Source organism: Brassica napus, chromosome C6, assembly GCF_020379485.1.
Source record: "Brassica napus cultivar Da-Ae chromosome C6, Da-Ae, whole genome shotgun sequence".
Classification (NCBI taxonomy): domain Eukaryota; kingdom Viridiplantae; phylum Streptophyta; class Magnoliopsida; order Brassicales; family Brassicaceae; genus Brassica; species Brassica napus.
In genome coordinates, this window is record NC_063449.1 from 42,107,696 (window position 1) to 42,127,722 (window position 20,027).

General features: G+C 36.1%; 3 protein-coding genes across 5 annotated transcripts; all 3 read right to left on the reverse strand.

Moving 5' to 3' along the window:
• Positions 1 to 800: 800 nt before the first annotated feature.
• On the reverse strand, positions 801 to 2,274 carry LOC106402452 (ubiquitin-conjugating enzyme E2 2). 2 transcript variants are annotated; one of them, XM_013843190.3, is made up of 6 exons: positions 2,104 to 2,274; positions 1,732 to 1,863; positions 1,611 to 1,636; positions 1,429 to 1,518; positions 1,252 to 1,340; positions 801 to 1,163 (listed from the first exon to the last, which is right to left on the reverse strand). In XM_013843190.3, the coding sequence occupies exons 2-6, from the start codon at positions 1,854 to 1,856 to the stop codon at positions 1,035 to 1,037; spliced, it is 459 nt and encodes a 152-aa protein (XP_013698644.1). In that variant the 5' UTR covers positions 1,857 to 1,863; positions 2,104 to 2,274; the 3' UTR covers positions 801 to 1,034. The 2 variants fall into 2 exon arrangements, with proteins under 2 accessions (XP_013698644.1, XP_048617240.1); XM_048761283.1 differs by lacking the exon at positions 2,104 to 2,274 and adding an exon at positions 2,027 to 2,100.
• Positions 2,275 to 6,107: 3,833 nt separating this feature from the next.
• LOC106406697 (SNF1-related protein kinase regulatory subunit gamma-1-like) lies at positions 6,108 to 8,119 on the reverse strand. Its single transcript, XM_048761285.1, has 5 exons — positions 7,624 to 8,119; positions 7,191 to 7,543; positions 6,848 to 7,114; positions 6,612 to 6,784; positions 6,108 to 6,539 (listed from the first exon to the last, which is right to left on the reverse strand). Exons 1-5 carry the CDS (start codon positions 7,802 to 7,804, stop codon positions 6,257 to 6,259), a joined length of 1,257 nt encoding a protein of 418 aa, XP_048617242.1. The 5' UTR covers positions 7,805 to 8,119; the 3' UTR covers positions 6,108 to 6,256.
• Positions 8,120 to 8,229: 110 nt separating this feature from the next.
• On the reverse strand, positions 8,230 to 10,695 carry LOC106404953 (probable WRKY transcription factor 36). 2 transcript variants are annotated; one of them, XM_013845586.3, is made up of 4 exons: positions 10,403 to 10,695; positions 9,330 to 9,881; positions 9,116 to 9,229; positions 8,230 to 8,787 (listed from the first exon to the last, which is right to left on the reverse strand). In XM_013845586.3, exons 1-4 carry the CDS (start codon positions 10,463 to 10,465, stop codon positions 8,365 to 8,367), a joined length of 1,152 nt encoding a protein of 383 aa, XP_013701040.2. In that variant the 5' UTR covers positions 10,466 to 10,695; the 3' UTR covers positions 8,230 to 8,364.
• Positions 10,696 to 20,027: the final 9,332 nt, after the last annotated feature.

The following is a 20,027-nucleotide window of genomic DNA, read 5'->3' on the forward strand; positions in this document are numbered from 1 at the left end:
TTATCAACACATAAGAAGATAAACTTGAGAATTGGCATTTACACAAGTATAAACAAACAGGACTTGGAGTTTTTACATTTTTTTAAGAAAAAAAAACATTGCAGTTACATGAAGGATAAAGAAGTAGAATAAGATCTACCGCACGAAAGGTTCTATAGCAAACTGATGGAGACACTTATATTCTTAAAGCTCCTTATTACACAAATTCCGACTTGGTTCATCTTCAAATTTCCCCGCATGTTTTATTACGTAATGGAGAATATATATCATCTAAGGTCCATCCCTAAGATATCCCATTGTAAAGAAGTGAAAACATACCATGGAGAAGTATATATAAATATCCATTTTGGGTTGTGAGTAATGTCATTGAGTAAGAGAAGCATTAGCAAAAGACATAGTGAGTATATTGTCAAATGTCCTCTTGAGTTCCCTTTAACGCTTCATTGTTGAGACTTGGTTGTCTAATATCTACCGATACATCAACGTAATGAACACTGAAGTGTTTGGGGGGACTCTAGGTGGCATATTGGCGCCCAAAGGTTATATGATTTATCAAGCGGTTTCGCAACGATTCAGGTGAGTTATGTGCATCTTCATGTAGTAGAAAAGCTATGATATATATACATATCATGAATGAGTCATTTCATTTCACAATTAACACACTTTTTTCGTTGGAGATTTGGCTCATTATATACATTATGCATTTTAGAACATAACATGCACCATTATCTTTTGAGCTCATTAATCATAAATTCAGTATAAACAAGCAGGTATTAAATAGATACATGGCAGCCAGACCAAAGGACAACGGTGGTGCTATTGATGAACATGGACAAGATTCTTAAATAGTTACATTACGCACACAACTTAAAAGCAAGCAAGATGTCTTATCATTCAAATACATTTAGGTTCATCCGACAATTACATTACATGATACATTAACTGAACCGGAGGCATGAAACAACACTTTTTTTAACCAATTTGATAGGCCTCTCCTTCACTTCTTCAAATGTTACAAACTCGGGGGTGACTTATTAGTCAGCGGTCCAACTCTGTTCGACAATGTCCTTAACACGTCTGTTGTACTCACGCTTGTTCTCGCTGAACAAGCGAGCAGCTTCTGAGTTTGCAGGCGAGTTTGGGTTGGGATCACAGAGGAGTGACTGCACAATTGTAAAAACCACAACAATGGTTTATGATCAAACAATAAAGAAATGTCTGAATAACAGAACTAGACAATCAAAAAGATACCTGGATAGATGTGAGAATCGCTGCGACATCATAAATGGGACTCCACTGGTTCTGTAAGATATCAAGACAGATACTCCCATCTGCATAGACTGGACAAGACAGGAGGAGAAGAGAAAAAAACGATAAGACCAAAGAGTAACAGAGACAAAGATTAAACTGTTTCCTTTTTAAACTTACTGTTTGGGTGAAACATGCGAGAAACAAAACGAACAGTAGGTGGTTTGTTGGGATAATCCTCTGTAAATTGAAGAGTCAACTTAAAAGTACCTGAAACAAAAGATTAAAAGTTTTTATGGGTAACTTAAACAAGAACTATATCTATAGGTTCTCTAATCTCACTAAAGGTGTAGACTTTATACCTCCATCCCAAGGCGTATCATCTGGACTGCAGTTTCCATTAAAAGCAGAGAAAAAACAAACGTTCAGAATCCAGAAAAGACAGAGATTTTAACCATAAAAAGCAAATGTTTTTTTAATTACCCGAAGATAACAGCGTTCCAGAGCAAGATGTTGTTGTCCTGAGGAGCACCACTGATACCAGCAGGAGGATCTTGCTGCAACCTCCTGAAATCCCTCATCAGCCTCTTCCTCGCTGGTGTCGACATCGTATCTCTTAAAAAAAATGAAAAGACAACAACATTAGAACTTGCAATCAAACATATCTAGTATGTCTTAATTGCAACATCTCTCACATCAAGAACTCTCTCAAAAGAAACCCTAGAACCGTAATCACGAACCCTAATTAAGAAGATAACCAAATTAAGACAGAACCCACCCACAAACTGTAAGAACCCTAAATGATCCGTATCACAATCAGTCGAGCAGGCAAAATAGGATTAAAAGTGGACGAACCTGAAAAGAGATGAACTTTCGTAATCGAAGACTACCAGAAGAGAGAGAGAGACAGAGATTGTCTGAAAGATTATGACTTTAATGGTCTTATAATTGATTGGGTCGCCGCGGCACCTTCAAAGGTGTCAACCTAATCATGCATTAAAGAAACGCTCCTTTCATTTATACTCTTTCTGTTTTTTTTTTATCAGCCAATTTTTTTAAAAACAATTACTCGGTAAATATATTATATTGACAGATTTTATGCATATCAAAAAATTGTCTTCATTTTTATATAAAATTAATATTTTATAAATGGTATTCTTAATACTCCCTCCGTTTTATTACATATTCTAAAAAAAATTGTTTCAAAAAATTCTATATTTTTGCATTTTTAATGCATGTTTTATTAAGCAATTATAAATTAAAAAAAAAAAAAAATTTAATTGCACTTATTAGATTTTTATTAGCTTAAAATTATGGAGAAAATATAATCACAAAAAGTTATGCATATTTAATGTGTTTTATTAAAATGTGTGCAAAATCTAAAATATGTAACATTTTGAAACAAAATGAGTATGTTTTAGCATTAACTAAGTTGTGTTTACTTAAATTATTGATTGTTTTTTTAAGATAAATATTTAAATATTTATTAATTTTTGTGTTTAGTCCTAAAGAACTTAAAAAAATACAGGTGGAGGAAATATATATAGAGAAATTTCTTATGATAATATTTTTTAAGTTTTGTCACAAAAATAGTTCTCAATAAGAAAAATGACAAAAATCAATACAATAAGATGACCAATTGATGGAAGTTATGTCCAACTTAAAATAAAACTGCTTCTAAAATCTAAGACTATAAAGTTAGCTTAAGTCTCTCTTTGGGGAAAAAATGACACCTGACATCTTAATAATAATAATTCTAGATACAATAATTAAGTTTCCTCCTTTTTCAGCAGTTATTATAGCATTTTCAGTGTTAGATATTTTACTAAAGTCTCTCATTAATGTAATAAAAATATCTTCATGTTATGGTGTTATGGTGTTATGCTCAGTTAAAAGCTTTGGTGTTATGCTCAGTTAGTTCCTGAAGCTTGTTGCCGAGGTTATAACAACACACCTCAACAAGATCGTATATGTTGCTAGGCACACCTCTATAGAGTATAAATATCCATCTTCAAGCAATAAACTAGAAAGTGTTCCAAATTTTAGCAAATAAAGAAAAACTAGGCAGTGTGATTCTTGAGAAGTACGCAGAACGATGAAAACATTGCCAAGTCTAAGTCTGATGCTTTTGATCTGTGTGTGGTCATAAAAGCTGTTTCTTTCTTTCTTTCTCCGGACGGCTTATTTGCTTAAAGTTCTTTTTTTTTTGTAGGTAATGAGGGATCTTTGATGGTGTTATAGTGTACTGGGAGCTCAGTTGATCATATGAGTTGCGTTGGAGATCTTGCATGATGCCTTCAGGAAACCAGTAAGATTATTCTTATTAAGGCCTTGAAGCGATAGATTCCGTTTTCTCTTTATAAATGAACAATCAACTTGAAGCTTGCTCTGCTGCAATCAGCTTCTACTTTGTTAATCATGGATGCACAGTGAACGCTGTATAAGCTTTTCTTTTTTTTTTTGCTGTAGAAGCAGTTCCAGAAATTGGATTAGCATTAAAGAGGGTAAAAGTTTGTATGTGAGGAAATTGCAGAAGTAGGATGATTTGTGTTGTTGGATGACTCTCAGAAGGCAATGACAAGCATGAAAAGATCTGATTGACTTGCAAATGCATGGGAAAGTATCAAGATGGTCCAAACGTTAGAGTCGTGAACGACACTAATAATGTGATGACTGATTCGGTTAGAGAACACCTTCCAAAGACCGTTTGTGTAGTATGTGGAAACAATTGTTACAAGTTTCTTTTGCTAAAGAATATTGTAGAGAAGGTCTTGAGATCTTTGCTAAACACTGTCATAGAGAAAGTCGTGAGTATGTCTCATATTGAAAGTCTTAAAAATGATCAAATTGAAATATGCATAATGTGGTTTTCTCTCATTGTAAACATGTCTTCGTGTGCATTTTAGAATGGAATATTGGTAATATATACATATTTTATGTACTTGGTCCTGATGAAAACAAATATATTGTGCTAAGGCTTGCAAATATCAACTTAAGCAAAAAGCCTTTTTGAAAGGTACGAATCCTGATAATCCTATTATACCGAAGAATGAAATTGCTGAAGACTATTTTTATTTTAAACTCGGGGTTTTTTAAATTTATGTCCCAAATTTCGTTTACATTTTGTCTCTCCTCATTCTATCTAGAAGACGCAATGGCAAAACAAAAGATAGCTTTTTCTTTAATTTGGTTACTTCTGACTTAATTTAACACCAGTTTTATAATTAATCCAACTACATTTTTTCTCTAAAATTTTTAGTATATCTTTCCTTCACTGTTTTCCAATCAATAGGGAGGAAACTGCATATTTTTCGATAAAAATTCTAAATACGATCATGAAGTTTTGGCTGTCAACAACTAACAAACCATATATATATATTTGGACGATGCAGAGATATCTAAACGAGTATTCAAGATGCGAGAAATATAACTATGCAGAGATATCTAAACGAGTATTCAAGATGCGAGAAAGATAATGAGATCATCTCAGTTCAAAATACTTCGTTTTCTCAGCAAACTGAGGTACCAAAACAACAAGTTCCCCTCACTATGAATTTGTTTCCACTTTTTGTGTGTACATGTTAAGAGAGAAGGTGATGAATCAGAGGATGATGAATTGATGATTCTCTAGAGCGGAACATGAGCATACTCGCTAAACATGTTTTTTAACCCATTAGAATTAATAATTTTCAGTTAAATAATAAACAGTTCAGCTATTACACTTTCAAATTGTCATGCATATATTTAAACTTAAATTTTTTTTTATAATAACTATGCACAAACTACAATCAAATTAATATACTTCCATATGATCTATACATATTTTGTTTTTTAAAATGTTGTTGAAAAATGTTCTAGATTATAAAATTATAGATAAACCATATCAATGTTAGCAACGTAGGCAAACCCCAATAGTATAACTATAAAATATAACTACATCTATATTTTCCCCCCACGTGTCTCCTCTATCTCTTTTACTCTTATCTTTTACGTGTAATTAAGTGGTTTGGCTAAACCAAAGTTTCTATCAATTTCAAATCTATTAAGGACATTTAATAAAAAAACCGGTTGATACAACAAATTCCAACATTTCGATGACTCATTTCTCATACACATAATAGTCGACGTTTTGTAAAAACAAAAAAAATAGTCCATGTTTTTTTTTGGTAAAATAAACAGTTTAATTGAGCATGCAAAAATAAATAAATGACAGATGTATGCTCGACTAATATATACAACAACTAAAGCTAAGTAATCATATTTTTCATGCTGGATGTACAGTATAGTTTGACAGCAGGTACCTAATTGTTGTATATAATTAGTTGGTCTCTTTATAAGATTTTCTTTTAAATTGATATTATTTTATAAAATTGATTTTGATTACAAAAAAACACAATTATGGTTAAAAAGAAAACTACCAATATAAAAATTAAAATAAAACATATAGAATCTAGTAAGTTTTATTATAAGATAAAAATTTTTAACCTATGATTAACTAATCTAAACTTAGGGTTTAGAGTTAATGGGTGAAATTTTGGGATATGGTTTCAAATTTAAAAAAATAAAAAATTAAAATTAAAATTTTTAAAATAAAAAATGTTATTTTAGTTATTTTCTTTGTTGAAAACCATTTTTGTGTCAAAAACTTAAAAATGATTACTGGAGAAAATTTTCCTATATATATATATATATCTCAGAAAATTCCAATTCGTTTTTTTTGGGTCAAAAGTTTCCAATTTCTTTTATCGCCAGTTGCTCTCTTTGTTTTTAGTTTAATGACACTTTTAACACCAAACCAATTAGGTACACTCATGTCCCATCCTAATCCTAATCCTAATCCACTTTCATCGAATCTAAAAAGTTCCAAACTTAATGCATAATTCACAATTTAAGCTTTGTAACATTTAAGACAGAAACTTTAAAACTTTAAAAGTGGCTTACAAATTAGATTATAAAAACAAACAACTTCAGAATCTAAACCAAGAAACTGAGAAACAAGAGATGGTCATCATCGGTTAAGCACTTCTTTAACCGAGAAGCCAAGACAGTTCTCAAAGTAGTTGGGAGGTTCAGACACGAAACAAGAGATCACATCCCGCAGCGTAATAACCCCATACAGCTCATCCTCATCTCCATCCGCTACATACACCCTATGCACCGACCTTGAAGCCAAACTGTTTATAACACTCCCCAAAGTCGAATCAGGCCTGCATGTTATCGCAAGACTCGCTGAACCATATTTATCCCCCGCCGTTGCAATCTTCGCCGCGAAAGTCTTCACCGTAAGTTGCCTTTTTGACATAGACAAAAAAAACACAGTTTAGTTTGACCCCAAAAGTGAAGTTGTAATGAGAAGAACAAACCTGAAGTTGGAGAAGACTTCAGGTTGTAGAAGCAAGTATCTAATGTCTCTCATGCTTATGTTCCCAATAACCTTCTTGTTCGCCCCTTCAACAACGGGAAGGCCACCAATGTTGTTGTCTCTCATCCTCTTGAACGCTTCAAGAATAAGCTCTTCGCTATCAATGCTAATCACCTAAAACCAAAACAAGCCCTCTTTCACTCGTGTTGCCGAACTTGAAGAGTTTTGATGTCTTACCTCGCTGGGAGACATGAAAGGGAGGCCGAGATCAGAGATAGGAAGAGCGGAGATGTGATCAAACCAATCTCTTCCTTTGCAGCCTTCAAGACCATGAACAACCGCAGACTGAGTAATGTAGTTCTTGATATCCGGCTCTCCCGGTTTAATCACCGGTACATTTCTTAACCGGTATTTAGAGAGTAGCAGCAAAACACTCAGCATTGAACTCTCGGTAGACACCGGAAGAAAAGGAGCGTATCTAAAAGACTTAAGTATAGTCCCAACCTGAAAAAGAAACAACACAAACAAACATATATCATAACCAAATCAATGTCATTGTCATGTAATGAAAAAAAATTACAGTGGTTGATCTGAACGGTTCTTCTTGGAGAATGACTTGATAGAAGTCTTTCCCCAAGCTATCAGCAGCGGTCGGAGCATCTTTCCCGATCCCGCGGTCAGCTGCAACGCCGCCAGCGACCGCAGCTCCGACCGCAGCCGCCGCTGACGTGGCAGATAAGGCGATTGCGGCGAGCTCTGCGCTCTCCAGCACCCATAGGATGATTGAGGAGTAGTCGATGATTCCTGAGTACCTCTCCTTCCAGTCTAGGGAGGTCTCGTGGTCTTTGTTAATCACAGGAGCTGAGAGGATCTTGCTGTCTGATAGAATCTTTACTGCTTCTGATACAGATGTCTCCGCTGGAATCTCAATCACTGTGATATCCACACACATACAAAAGACGATCTAAGCGGAGAGTACTATGATGAGTGAGTCGTAAAGTTTTGATTTGTACCTCTGCCGCCGGGAACTTGAGGGAAGGAGGAGACGGGGATACCGGCGAAGGCGGAGTTTAGGGTATCTTGAAGAGATTTGGGAAGATTCTTCCTCGACTGAACTTTCTCGAAATAGGCTTCGCAGCTCGAAACAGACGATCTTATCTCCTTATCCACATGACTCTTCTCACTTTCCGCCATATCACCTTGGTGAAGAAACACCAAATCGATAACTCAACAGCAATCTACTACAGTGATTTCCAGATTCGAAAACGTGAAAACGCCAATTGTTTTTTTCTACAAAAAAAAAAAATAAGAGAAAGAAACAGAAACAGTGGGTGTGTGTTCGTGGTTTGGATACGCAACGTGTCGGAGATGGAACTTCTTCTTGCGGTTATGCGCGCCTTCATTTATTGACACGTTTCGTTCCGTGAAGCGGTCGTATGTCAGATAATGAACAGCGAAGCCATCGGAGCCTTTTGACTCGGATGGGCTTGATTTTTAAGAGAGAGATTACATATTGCATGATATGGGCCTAGACCCAGAATAGAGTCATCTATATTCCTTGTTAGAACTTTGATCCTGATCTCATAATTCATATAAGAATGATGTGACTAATAAAGAGATTGACGAATATTTCATATTGACACTAAATAAGAAGCTGTCACAATATCTAACACATGGGTTGCTGATGTTTATCACTTTACTGAGTTGGAAGTCCATAATTTCTAAAAGAATATGACAAAAAAAAATGTATATAGTTATTGCTGTCCAGAAAGTTTGGTTTGATGTGATAAAGGGGCCATTTGTGAATATTTAGTCAATGGAGCTTGTGATCTCAAGCCACTGAAGCTCAAGGTATGACTGTTTGACGGGGATGGACGATCAGAGGAGGAGGAGGAGAAGCTGAGTGAAGAGTGGGCTGGTAATTGATTGGGATCATAGTTTGGTCGTGTGAGGTCAAGTGTTACCGTGGGGTGAGCGTTAGTGGTGGAGAAAGAGACGTGGTGAAAAGGGAAATAATAGCTTAGGCTTGCGGAGGAGGAGGAGCCAGATTGTAATAAGGAGGCGGCAGCGGAAGTTCCGGCAGCCATGTGGGTTGCTTCCATGGGAAGCGGATGGTCGTGAGTTCCTTCGTACGTCGTCATATAAGCGGAGGTATCATCTTCTCCGCATCTCTGCACCTACAAAGTTACATTCTCACATATGTCACACTTTTTCATCTGGAGTAATATCCATGTTAATTTTTGGGATCTATATAGAAGAGCCAAATGCTTGTCACTGTGGCCAACCATGATTAAGATCGCAGTGGGAGGACCCTCTAGTCTCTCTTCAACCACTGGACCACCATGAACTGGTCTACATAAATCACATTTACCATTGATTATTTTTAATTAAAAAGTATCAGTTACCACTTACCACAACTTTTATAAGATGAAATCAATATTGCCATTACCATAGCTATAGCCAGTTTTAATTTAGGATTGTAAAATATTGTAGAATGTTTTGTACCTGTTTTCTAACGGGACAATTTGAGGACATGGAGCAGCGATAATAGGCTCGTGGAAGAGGATTCGCTTTTGCAGTCTTTTGTCCGTACTTCCTCCATTGGCAACCATCGTTTATCTATTTAACATCAATAGCACTATGAGAAATGTCACGTCTAAGATAAAGAAAGAAATAGACCTATTATATATAACATATCGTTCGGTGGCTTGGTACGTACTGATGGGTCTTCACATGGAGCTTTCACACAAACCCTTGTTTTCTTTAAACCCGGATGTTCACGTACTTCCAAAGCCTCTTGATGATCTTCGTTTCTAGCTGTTTTGATATCTTTTCTCGAAGATATGCATTTATTATCCGCTTTTGTATTTTTAAAATCCTTGGAAAGATAGTCTAACTTCATGGTTGGATCAGTATCTGGATCTTCACAACTTTGAATCTGAAATCCTAAACCGAGTGCAGATCTTTTCTTATCGGACCCCTCACTGATCTCATCAGAAATCTTGTCCAGACTAATCTTATCTATTTCATCTACATTTTTGGAGACATTCAGGTCTGATCTTCCAAGCCTAAGAGATACATCTACACAAAAATCGTCGTGACTATTAATGTCTAGCTCCATTGAAGCTTCATGTTGTGGTCGGATAACGTTGGAGACATGCATTTGAAGAGATTTATAATCAGTCAGAACCGTGGAGAGTAAAAGCTTTAACTTCTCATTTTCTTCTCTAACTTTCTCCAACTTGGCTTTTGTTGCGTCAAGCTCCACTTCCTGTAAATATCCAGAGTAGAAATTGCTTACATTAATGGCTTCACCTTCATACTACTTGTGTTTACATGTGATTTTTTTTTTTATCCAAGTATTTTCTAAACATTGATTTCTTCGTAACTCAACACTCAAAAGTGAGCAGTCTGTAGAGATGAACAGAGATCGAATACTAGAAGAATATATATTGTATCGACATTATTGACCTGTATTATGTGCCCGTTGCGTTATTAAAACTATCCAATCCGAATATTTTTGAATATTTGAATTTCATTTACCTGAATAAATCTGAATATCCTCAACTCTTTATAGAACAAGCAGGTTGACTTTTATTACATGCAGTAAGTGTGTATTGATTTCGAACAATCAACAAACGTATGAACTACATATATTTATATGTACACTATATGAATGCGTATATCTAAAATTCAAAATTTTCACCGATAAAACACCAGAAGAAGATTTAAAACAGCCATACCCGAACTGATTACAGAATCTTAAATCAAGATATAGTTTGTTCCTTTTACCTTATCAGATTCTACTATACCATCGGAAGGATGAACACATGAACTGATCTTCTCTTTGATCATACTATATATTATGATTCAGATCTTGAGAACAGTTGGATCCGCTCTTTCGGTTGTTCTTGGTTGCAAGAAAAAAAGAGAGTAATATATTCTCTTTAATTATTTGCAGAGTTGTAGCTTCTTATAAAGAGCCAGGAGCCTACATTGACTCTGCATTTTCGTAAGAGGAAACACAAACTTTAAAATATTGTTTTCTATTGGTGATCATCACCATGTTACCAGCTCTGATTGGAATCATTCTCAACTTCGTCTCGATTCTTGAATAATCCCGAACCGACGACTCATTATATAATAAATAATGTCTATTGTCATAATATAATAATAATAATAATAATAATAATAATAATAATAATAATAATAATAATAATAATTCAAATTGTATTGCAGTCCAAATCATGAATCATAATACTTTATAATAATTTTTGGTAAAACACTTTATAATATTTTTCTACTTCTGCATCATGGTTATTATAGCAACGCTGTAGACATTATGTTAATTTATTGGTAACTAGGACGAGTCTTTACTTTTGACATGTACGTACGGATATATCGGATTATAGATCTATACATAATTTGTGTGTTTTATACCGTCTAAACGAAAGAAATTTGTGTCTTTAGTTTACATTGAAGTTATGGTTGCAGAATTCTACAGATGAATATTGTGGCATAGGTAATAGATGACCTAAAAGATCAAATGAAACAATACTTAGTTCTTTATTTTCTTTGATATTTTGTACATGCAGGTGTGTATATTATCCAGATAGGGACAGTACCGGTGCTAGATATCAACTACAAGCTCCAACCTGATGAAGTTATCCAGATAGGGACAGTACCGGTGCTAGATATCAACTACAAGCTCCAACCTGATGAAGTTCAGAGAAATAAAAGGCCATTTCTAACGGAAAAGTTGCTAATTCTTTCTGTCGATAGCAGTCTAAGAGCATCATTTAGTGGTAAGGTACTATAAAAAGTCTCTCGTATAATTTTAAAACCATAAAAAAAATTCTGACTACTCATAAATTGACAGCAAAAAATAAGTCTTTTCTCATGTAAAAAAAATCTCTTCTTAAAGAGACGTCCCTCTCTCTTTCCTTACTGTTTTACACTTTTTTCAATTCTTTATTGTTGAGAATCTCCTTGAGAGATCATTGATGCTCATGCTCTAAGGGAAAAAGCAAAAGCTTGAGTTCAGTGTTTCTTGGAAGGCTAAACTTTATTTTATTTAAAGAAAAGAAAGATTATGGGCTCAAGTTTATGAGTTCAGTGCCGGTGCTAGATATCAACTACAAGCTCTGGCCTGATGAAGTTTAGAGAAGTAAAGGGCCACTTCTAACGGAAAAGTTGCTAGTTCTTTCTGTTGATAACAGTCTAAGAGCATCATTTAGTGGTAAGGTACTATAAAAAGTCTCTCGTATAATTTTAAAACCATAAAAAAAATTCTGACTACTCATAAATTGATAGCAAAAAATAAGTATTTTCCCATGTAAAAAAAATTCTTCTTAAAGAGACGTCTCTCTCTCTTTCCTTACTGTTTTGCACTTTTTTCAATTCTTTATTGTTGAGAATCTGCATGAGAGATCATTGATGCTCATGCTCTAAAGAAAAAGCAAAAGCTTGAGCTCAGTGTTTTTTGGAATGCTAAACTTTATTTTATTTAAAGAAAAGAAAGATTATGGGCTCAAGTTTATGAGTTCAGTGCCGGTGCTAGATATCAACTACAAGCTCCGACCTGATGAAGTTTAGAGAAATAAAGGGCCACTTCTAACGGAAAAGTTGCTAGTTCTTTCTGTTGATAACAGTCTAAGAGCATCATTTAGTGGTAAGGTACTATAAAAAGTCTCTCATATAATTTTAAAACCATAAAAAAAAATCTGACTATTCATAAATTGACAGCAAAAAATAAGTTTCTTCCCACATAGAAAAAATCTCTTCTTAAAAAGACATCCCTCTCTCTTTCCTTACTGTTTTGCATTTTTTTTCAATTCTTTATTGTTGAGAATCTGCATGAGAGATCATTGATGTTCATGCTCTAAGGGAAAAATCAAAAGCTTGAGCTCAGTGTCTCTTTTTTTTTTCCGTCAATAGTTTTTTTTTTTTAATTGATAAAACGGGCCAAGCTCAGAGTACACAGCCCAAGGCCCAACAACATAATCAAAAGGCCAGAGGCCCAAAAGCCAAAAGGCAACAAACTGACCCATTAACCGGGCCGTCAGCCCAAGCATTAAAAGCCCGCGCGACGTCGGCCGAGTCACGCGTCAAGGAAGCTGGCTGCTGGACACGTGGGAGCATCTATGCTATCAGAACGACACGCGTCGCACCCGCCTCGACTTGACCGTCCCCGCCGGAATCACATCACCGCAACTTCATTTCGTCGGAGCTCAGAACCCGCAGAGCCTCCTCCGAAACCATCTCTGTTCTTCCAACTCTGTCTACCCGTCGGAGAGCTTCATCGCTCTTCGAGATCTCATCCGACAAGGTCAAAGCTCCAACACTAGAGAGACAAATAAGACCAACTCGATCCATAATCGAAACCCAAACTCTAAGAACCGCAACGAAATACCTAAAGCCGACGACGCAAAGCTGTTGTAGCCTTCACCCCCCGGAGACTAGAGCTGACGACGGTGAAGCTGAAGAAACTACCACCTCCCGGAAACAAAAGCCGGCGGCGACAGAGCTGTGGAAGTCTCCATTTCCCAGAATCAAAACCCACACTACAAGCGTCTTCACCACGCCATAACCTCCAAGCAACCGCGTTTTCACTCCAAAAAAAGAGACGCCACGGGTGGTGGTTGGCCAGAGCTTAGACAAGGCGGACGCCGGAGGCGACAGGGAGGAGACAAAGGCCAGATAATTTATGCTGAAGGACAATGGGCTCCGGCGACGGCACGCACGCTCACGCGCCGGCCGTACGCCGAACCCAACACCGAGATCTACTTTCCCTCTCTTTTCTCTCTTCTCTCTTCTCTCTTGCTTGAGTTCAATGTCTCTTGGAAGGCTAAATTTTATTTTATTTAAAGAAAAGAAAGATTATGGGCTCAAGATAACATTTATTTGTTTCTAAACCTATTTTTTTTTTCTAAACCTAAATTTCGTGGACCAATTCTGGTTAAGAGATTCTAAATTAGGACGTTCGTGGATTTAGTTATATACAACTAAAAATTCAATTATCTAGAACAGAAAATTAACTTTATATAATCATAAAGTATAAAAATATATAAAGCTAATTTTCTGTTCTAGATGATTTAATTTTTAGATGTATATAACTTGAACGTATATACATGTCAAAAAAAAAACTATATATAATTTTAAAAAGAAAAAATGTCAATTTCATATTTCTTAGTGTTTTTTTTTTCTTGTTATTCAATGATTTCTTTTATAATTTAGTTCTATATGCAATTAAATATAAAACTTCTCTTTTTGTTGTAAGGTCTAATGATATGTCAGTCAAAACATAAAACTGATCCTGCTCTAACCGGTCCTATGTAAGACCGCAAAGGGGGCATTATACACAGCCGTTTCGCGCATGTTCAGTGCTGACAGCACTGTCCGGGCAGGGATGCAATTTCCAATGAGAAGAAGACACATAGTCGATATACAGTTGTTTAATTCCGTAAAGGCGACCAATGATAGATTCGTTACACAAATCCATGAAGGCGAATCTGTAATTCTGAATTCTTGAATTTACATGACCACTAACTGAAACTGTATACAAATAAGTGAATAACGTAGTTGACTAATCTCATGTTCTTCATGAATTAATAAGCGAAATTTCAAGAAACTTAAAATTAAGGGAAATACTCTAGGATAAAAATGACCAAAATATTTCATTTAATAGGTAAAATAACCTTTATACCCTAGATATATAAAAAATAAAAAATATAAAAAAATAAAAAAAATATTTTTTTTTATAGTTTTAGATTATATGTTTTCAAATTCGAACTTTTTTTTAATTTTTTTTTTAAATTTTTTTTTTGAAATTTAAAATTTTTTTTTTTTAAAGTTTTCTGTTTTGAAACTTTTTTTTTTTAAATTTTTTATTTTATAAAATTTTAAATCTCAATCTCAATTCTCACCCTTTAACTCTAAACCCTAAAGTTTAGATTAATTAATCTTATTAGTATAAATGTATATTTACTTATTTAGTGAAACATTTTGTTCATTTTGATCTTTAAAGTATATATTTGTGACATAAATTTTTTTAGTGCTATCCTAGGGTATCTATACTATTAAAGCAGAATCCTATTGTCCTTTTTATTTTAGTCTGTCATTTCCTTACTAACATTGCATGTTTCATTAAGGGCAATCAAGTAATATTAATAACACATCTATATTGGACCATTTTTTCGGATCCATCCCACTGTCCACATCAGATCTTTCTTGGGTCATTTGAGCCGATTAAGAAATCAGATCTAATTCTCACATTTTTTTTTCTTTTGGGCCATTGAGTCCAAATTCAAATAATTTTTTTTTCAACCATTCTTAATTTTTTTTCTTTTCTTAATATAATTTAAGCATTCATAAAAAAAATTGACTTTTTCATTGAAAAGTATAAATCTTTATTAAAAATATATAATTATTTTTATTAAAAATATTAACCACATAATAAAATTAATTTATCAGAGTTATACCAACTTAATTCATTAAAAAAATAAAGTTTAATTTTTTAAACATAAATAGTCATTTAAAATGAAATACAATAAAGAAAGATAAAAAGTTTAAGTTTATAAAACACAAATATATGAAATGTGACATTTACTAAATATTTGTCAATTGAAAAAAAAAAAAAATAAATCCTCGTTTTGAGGATCAAAATCTAGTTTTCCATTATTATATCTCAGCTAGAATGAAATCTATATAATTAATAACTTTTATATTACACAACTATGACATTATGGTCAATGATCTACCACGTCGTGCGTCAGAATCTATCGCATAATCATTTATCATAATGGTGAAGTCAATTTAAATTATTTTATGTCAACTTACTTTTATATAAAAACATAGCAAAACAAACGAGAAATTTGGTATAGTATTATTTCACAAGTCAGTTTTCAAACTCGGATCCGGCCGGCTAAGTTTGGTGGAAATGGGAACTGACCAATAAATCTAACACTAGAACAATTCAGACAAAAATTATTAGGATATATTCCATATCCTTATATTTAACATATTGAGAGAATATCCTTTTAAGAAACATTGTATGTATATATATATGTAAAAAGGGCCAACGATGAATGAGATAGAACATTATTTTCCAATACAAAGTTTGTCATGGTATCAGAACCTCAGATCTGAAAGACCTAATTTTCTTACGACGTTGACTTTTCTACGAGTTAACGTTCTTTGTTATCTCTATTTTTCATCTCTGAAAACAGAGCTTTTTTTTTCTTTCATATAAAACAGGCCTTTCGGTCATTTTTCTCAACCGAAATCAACTATCATCATGTCGATTGTCGCTGCGAATCCAAAATATAAAACAATATCGCCATATGACTGATCGTCGAACGATAACCCCGGTGCTATCATATCACAACCTCAACTCAACAGTTTGAATTATGATGAATGGGCTATCAATTTCCGTATGGCTCTTAGTTCTCGGAAGAAATTTGGTTTCCTTGATGGAAGTATACCAAAACCAGAAGCAGGCTTTTCATATCTAGAAGATTGGGTGGCCAACAATCACCTCCTTGTTGGCTGGATCAAACAAACAATTGAGCCAAAGATTAGGTCGACAATCTCAACTCGGGAGATTGCGAAGGACTTATGGGACATTATCAAGAAGAGATTTTCTATTAAAAGTGGTGTTCGACTTCAACAACTACGAAATTCCTTAGCTACTTGCAAGCAAAACGATTCAAGCGTTGATAACTATTTTGGGCGTTTGACAAAGATATGGGATGGAATTTCAGAATGTATGGAGTCCAAACGATGTGAATGTGGGAAGTGTGAGTGCAACCTCAATGCAGCTCAAGACGAAGAGAAAGAAACTCTATGGATACATGATTTTCTTTCGGGCTTGGATGATTCAGTTCATGGCGTGATCCGATCTCAGTTGTGTGCAATAACACCTCTTCCAGATCTTGACAGTGTGTATCAGACAATCGTGCAGAATGAGACGATTCGTTTGAATGCAATTACTAAGCCTCCAGTGATGAGCTTCGCGACTCAAGCTCCATCGTCAACTGGTTCCAGATCTCCTGCAAGTGTCTGGACTAAAGACATTACAAGACTAGGAACTACTCAAATGGAGCCACCTCGTGGTAACCGTGACTTCAACAGAACGTGCACAGCTTGCGGGAAGAAAGACCTGCGAGCTCATGTTTCAAAATCATCGGGTATCCAGAATGGTGGCCTGATAAACCGCGACCAAGGGTCGGAGGCAGAGGAACTCAGAACCTCTCTGGTGGACGTGGTGGTGGCTCTAACCCAAGAGAAAATGTCACTCAAATACCAAGTGTGAATTCAGCTGGAATGAGCTCGGCTGGCCTGATTACAGAAAGCGATCGTGTGGGGTTGACTGGACTTTCAGATGAGCAGTGGAACATTGTGCAACATATGATCAATGCGGGCAAAACATCTGCATCTTCTGGGGGTAAGATTGATGAAAAATTATGGATTCTTGATACAGGGGCAACACACCATATGACAGGTTCCATCGAGCTGCTCACTGATATCCGTGATATATCACCACTTCCAGCTATGTTGCATGCGGGCTCTAATGCTTGTGCAACAAAACATGGAACAATCCAACTGACTCCGCGGTTGCGTCTGCAAAATGTTTTTTATGTTGATGGCTTTCATACTAATTTGATCTCCTTCAGACAACTTGTTACAGACAGTTTCTTAATCGGACAGGTCACTGATAAGTTGGTAATTTTGCAAGATCGAACTACGAGGATGCTGATTGGAGCGGGTGAACGAGAGAGAGAGGGGTTGTACCGGTTTCGTGGGATTGAGACGATGACTTCATTGAAGACTAGCTTGCAGACAGAATTGGTTTTGTGGCATAATAGGATGGGTCATCCATCATCTCATGTTACGGGAATTATTTCAGGCGATAATAATACTAGTAGTAGCAATAGTGAGCATTTATTTACAAGTTGTGATGTGTGCTTTCGAGCCAAACAAACTCGACAATGTTTTCCTTCAAGTTCTAATAAAGCAAAAAAAGTTTTTGATTTAATACATGTCGATTTATGGGGGCCATATCGTACAACTGCTTTCTGCGGTTCACGATACTTTCTAACGATTGTAGATGACTGCTCTCGAGCTGTGTGGCTCTACTTATTACCCGACAAAACCTTGGTCTCACAGCAGATACGTATCTTTCTTGCCATGATCGATCGTCAGTTTTCTCGGAAAGTTAAGGTGATTAGAAGTGACAATGGCACTGAGTTCTTGTGCTTATCAGCGTTTTTCAGAGAGCAGGGTATCATACATGAGACGTCGTGTGTTCATACGCCACAACAAAATGGTCGAGTAGAGCGTAAACATAGGCATATCCTGAATATAGCTCGTACTCTCCGGTTTCAGGTAAGCCTACCCATAGAATACTGGGGAGAATGTGTCCTTACTGCGGCCTATCTTATCAATAGGACTCCATCAGTTGTTCTCCAGAACAAGACTCCTCTTGAAATTCTCTACGGTCATCCTCCGAGTTATGGGGTGTCTTGCATATGCTCATAACATTGATCATAAGGGTGATAAATTCACTTCTAGGAGTCGTCAGTGTGTGTTTTTAGGTTACCCCTATGGCAAGAAAGGGAGGAGACTATTTGATCAGGAGCGAGAAATTGTTTTTACGTCCTGTGACGTAGTCTTTCAAGAGACAGTATTTCCCTTCGCTGTCTCAATATCACCTTCTATTCAACAGAAGGATGTAACTTCAGAAGTATCAACTGGAGATCCGACGATGGGAGAATTTGATTCAGACTCCGACGCTGAGCCATCTCTTCCTGTGGCTCGTGAATCTTCATCGTCTGGCGTAGAAAGACAAGAATCGTCTGCTGCTCCATCAGTGTCGCAATCTGTGTCCCCTGAAACTATGGCAGCAGAACCTGTGACAGAATTGCTTGGTCGTGGTCACCGGACAAAGAACACAAATGTTAAGCTGCGTGATTATGTTGTTGATGCTATCTCGGCTCCTTCTTCTTCACTCTCTCTCGTCTCGCAAACACCCTCTCCAGAGCAATCCTCAGGTACGATCTATCCCATTGCAAACTATGTTTCATGTGACAGGTTCTCTCCTACACATCAACAATTCTTGATGGCTCTTGCTACGTCTGTTCTACCAAAGTCATTTAAGGAGGCTATGCAGAATCCTAATTGGGGAAACACAGTACACAAAGAATATGATTCTCTTGAAGATCTCCAGACTTGGCGTCTAGAATATCTTCCTCCCAATAAGAAATATCTTGGTTATAAGTGGGTGTTTACAATCAAATATCGATCGGATGGAACCATTGAACGTTATAAAGCTCGGTTAGTTGTTTTGGGGAATCATCAAGAGGAGGGATTGGATTATGAAGAAACTTTCGCGCCAGTTGCCAAGAAGAAAACGGTGCGATTGTTCTTAGATCTTGCAGCCAAAATGAATCATGAAGTACATCAAATGGACATACACAATGCGTTTTTGCATGGAGATTTACATGAAGAAGTCTATATGAAACTTCCTTCAGGGTTCTGTCCTGATGGTGAAACACGAGTGTGTCGTCTTCAAAAATCCTTGTATGGATTGAAACAAGCACCTAGATGCTGGTTTGCGAAGCTTACAGATGCGTTACAAGCATATGGATTTACACAAACACGATCTGATTACTCCTTGTTTGTTTACATCAAAGACGGTGTTTCACTAAGGATCCTCGTATACTTTGATGATCTGATCATATCCGGGAATTCACCTACAGCGATTCAATCTTTTAAAGATTATATGTCTCTTTGTTTCCACATAAAAGATCTCAGACCAGTCAAATATTTTTTTAGGCTTGGAAGTTGCTAGGAGTCCGGCTGGAATTTATCTGTGTCAACGTAAATATGCCACAGATATTGTTGAGGAAACAGGGTTGATAGGATGTAAACCGGCTGGCTCGCCTATTGATCAGAATCACAAACTCAGTGTTGCGGATGGACCTTTGCTTGCGGATCCGAAACAATACAGGTGTCTTATTGGTCGGCTTATCTATCTAGCTGCAACCCGACCTGAATTAGCATATGCTATTCATACTCTGTCTCATTATATGAATAAGCCACGCCAGGAGCATTGGTTTGCAGCATTGAAGTTTGTGCGTTACCTGAAAGGTACTCTTGGGCAAGGAATACTGTTACGTGCTGAATCATCAACTCATGTCACTGGTTGGTGTGACTCGGATTGGGGTGCGTGTCCATTGACACGAAGGTCACTTAGCGCTTGGATACTTCAGTTGGGGTCATCTCCGATTGTATGGAAGAGTAAGAAACAAGATACAGTCTCGCGATCCTCCGTAGAGGCTGAATATTGTGCGATGGCTGAAGCTACTGCAGAATTACGGTGGATGAGGATGATACTTCTTGAGCTTGGGTTTGCTCA